At 40.4% G+C, this 3,012-nt stretch overlaps 1 protein-coding gene across 1 annotated transcript; it reads left to right on the top strand.

Moving 5' to 3' along the window:
• Positions 1 to 233: 233 nt before the first annotated feature.
• LOC104983299 (olfactory receptor 7A17-like) lies at positions 234 to 1,120 on the top strand. The gene is made up of 2 exons (XM_010832733.1): positions 234 to 650; positions 936 to 1,120. Exons 1-2 carry the CDS (start codon positions 296 to 298, stop codon positions 1,118 to 1,120), a joined length of 540 nt encoding a protein of 179 aa, XP_010831035.1. The 5' UTR covers positions 234 to 295.
• The last annotated feature ends 1,892 nt before the right edge of the window (positions 1,121 to 3,012 follow it).

Here is a 3,012-nt window from a genome sequence, read left to right as displayed (position 1 = left end):
TGAAAGTTGAACAAGCTTGCAAATTAAAGATGACGTAAGAAATTCCACCAAGGGGACTGAATTGATAAACAAATTTTTGAAATTAATATTTTGATAAGTAATTATAAATGGCAGCCCTTCAACAATGTGAGTAATATCTGATTGTGTAAAAATCAGTCATGTTATTTTCCCCTTTTCTCATAGTTACCTTCAGCCCATGGTACCAAGGAACCTAACACATGTTTCAGGTTTTCTTCTTCTGGGATTTTCAGAAGAACCAGAACTGCAGCCCCTCATATTTGGACCTTTCTTCCCCATGTACCTGATCACTGTGTTTGGAAACCTGCTCATCATCCTGGCCGTCAGCTCAGACCTCCACCTCCACACCCCCATGTACTTCCTCCTCTCCAACCTATCCTTTGTAGACATCTGTATCACCTCCACCATCACCCCAAAGATGCTGTGTAACACCCAGACACAGAGCCACATTATAACCTATGAAGGCTGTATGATTCAGATGTATTTTTTCATGCTGTTTGCAGGGTTGGATGACTTCCTCCTGACTGTGATGGCTTACGACCGCTTTGTGGCCATTTGCCACCCCCTTCACTATACAGTCATCATGAACCCACAACACTGTGGAATTCTGGTTTTGGTTAGCTGTATCATTAGTGTCCTACATTCCTTGTTAGAAACCTTAATGGTATTGACACTGTCCTTCTGCAGAGAGGTGGAAATCCCTCACTATTTCTGTGAACTCAAGCAGTTGATTCAACTTGCGTGTTCTAACAACTTTCTTAATGAACTGGTGATGAATTTTGCAGCTGGGCTTCTGGGTGGTGTTCCACTTGCTGCTATCCTTTACACTTACTGCAAGATAGCTTCCTCAATATGTAGAATCTCATCAGCTCAGGGGAAGTATAAAGCATTCTCCACCTGTGCATCTCACCTCTCAGTCGTCTCCTTATTTTACTGTACATGCTTAGGAGTGTATCTTAGCTCTGCTGCTCCCCACAACCCACACTCAAGTGCAACAGCCTCAGTGATGTACACCATGGTCACACCCATGCTGAACCCCTTCATCTACAGTCTGAGGAACAGAGACATTAAGAGAGCCCTGAGAGCGTTATTTCAATTGTGAGCTATAAAAAAACGTAATTCACCTGGGCTGAAGAAAGGCCTCAGAATCATAAATTGCCAGGCTTTGATCAGGCTGTGGAAGTTGAACTTGCTCTTTCAATTTATTTCCTGAAATTTTCCTTTTTTTGACTTCAGCTTCTCCATACGATTTATATACCTTAGTTAAAGCTTGTGATATCTCTCATAATTCAAACATTTTTTTTTCATTTTATGGTTTTCCCACTTTCTCAGATTTATTCTTAGCCTTGGATCTGGATAATTTGGGAATTAATCCTTTTTTCATACAGCTAGATGAATTTCTTAAAATTGCATGCATGCTAAGTCACTGTAGTCAAGTCCAACTGTTTGTGACCCTATGGACTATAGCCTGCCAGGATCCTCTGTCCATGGGATTCTCTAGGCAAGAATACTGGGGTGGATTGCTGTGCCTTCCTCCACGGGATCTTCCTGACCCAGGGATCTAACCTGCATCTCTTATGTCTTACCTGCAGGTTCTTTACCACTAGCGCCACCTGAGAAATCCTTCTTAAAATAATTTATTCTCTGATCATCTGTTTTACATATGGTAATATGCATGTTTCAATGGGGAGGGAGGTGGGGAGGGGTTCAGGATGGGGGTACATATTGCACCTGTGGCTGATTCATGTTGATGTATGGCAAAACTATCACAATTTCATAAAGTAATTATCCTCCAACTAAAATTAATTTATTAAAAAAGAAAAAAAAATATTTGTTCTCAAATAAAACATATAGCATCAATGACTTTTTTGTTGTTTGTATAAAGAATAGTCATGAGTTGTAGTTCTGCTATGAAGAAAAACTACTCTAAGCATTTATGTCTGTTCATGTATTTGTAAAGATTAAAATCTCATACAACAGATTTGATTTTTGTTTGTATCATTTCTTTGTATATAACTACCTTCACTCTTTTTCCTGATATTCTAGACTTTTAAAATTTAATGTCATTTGTAACATGCAATTTAATTGTTTTCTCCTCTTTAGGTTCCTATTATCTTGTTCACATACCTACCATGTGTGTGCATGCATGCTCGGTTGCTTCATTTGTGTCTGACTCTTTGTGACTCTATGGACTGTAGTCTGCCAAAATTCCTCTGTCCATGGAATTTTCCAGGCAAGAATACTAGAGTGGGTTTCCATGCCTTCCTCCAGGGGATATTCCCAGTCCAGGGATTGAACCTGTGTTTCCTGGGTCTCTGGCATTGCAAGCAGATTATTTACCCACTGAACCACCTGGGAAGCCCCATACCTACCATAGTTAATGGCAAAAATAGATAATCAAATGCCTGTATCCATGTGGTATCCCCAAGGCAATGCACTTTTGGAACTTTTCCCCTGATTTATAAATCTGAAGTAGAGTTGATTCACAATGTCTTATTTATTTCAGGTGCATAACACACTGATTCAGTATTTTTACAGATTATTTTTTGCTGGGGTCCAGCCCCAGCTGATCCAGGGTATTCAAAGGGGAGAAGGAGTCAGCGACTATTTAAATATTCATCAAAGATATAAAGAGTAATAGAATGAGGATAGCTCAGTAGGAAAATTCAGTGGAGAAAAGAGGCGGAGTAGCTTGGTTTACACGGGAGACCAATAAAACTTCAAGACAAGAAGCTTGCACCACGTACGTAGGCCACAGGCATCCTTCCATTCTCCCGAAGGAGAGGAGACACTGAGGCCTCCCTGGTCGGATCTTAGAAGCCCAGGCATAATTAGTAAGCATGGCAGGTTCCACGCTCCAGATGGAGACTCAGCCAGAGTTTGAGAGAGAGAGAGACATGGGGAGACCAGTATTTCGAGGAACTGATCCCAATTCTTTATTTTCCAGAGTCTGTTTTTATACACTGAGATGTTATGCAAAAGTCACTTTAATAA

The sequence above is a fragment of the Bison bison genome, unplaced genomic scaffold, assembly GCF_000754665.1.
Source record: "Bison bison bison isolate TAMUID 2011002044 unplaced genomic scaffold, Bison_UMD1.0 scf7180017862164, whole genome shotgun sequence".
Lineage (NCBI taxonomy): Eukaryota > Metazoa > Chordata > Mammalia > Artiodactyla > Bovidae > Bison > Bison bison.
This window is presented reverse-complemented; position numbering and strand designations above follow the sequence as displayed.

What these genes read in the sequence shown, in the direction of transcription:
- LOC104983299 (XM_010832733.1), top strand. Translation starts at nt 296, where the DNA reads ATGTACCTGATCACTGTGTTTGGAAACCTGCTCATCATCCTGGCCGTC. An exon ending in TTTGGTTAGCTGTATCATTA is followed by an intron (nt 651 to 935) that starts GTGTCCTACATT and finishes CTCACCTCTCAG; the next exon opens with TCGTCTCCTTATTTTACTGT.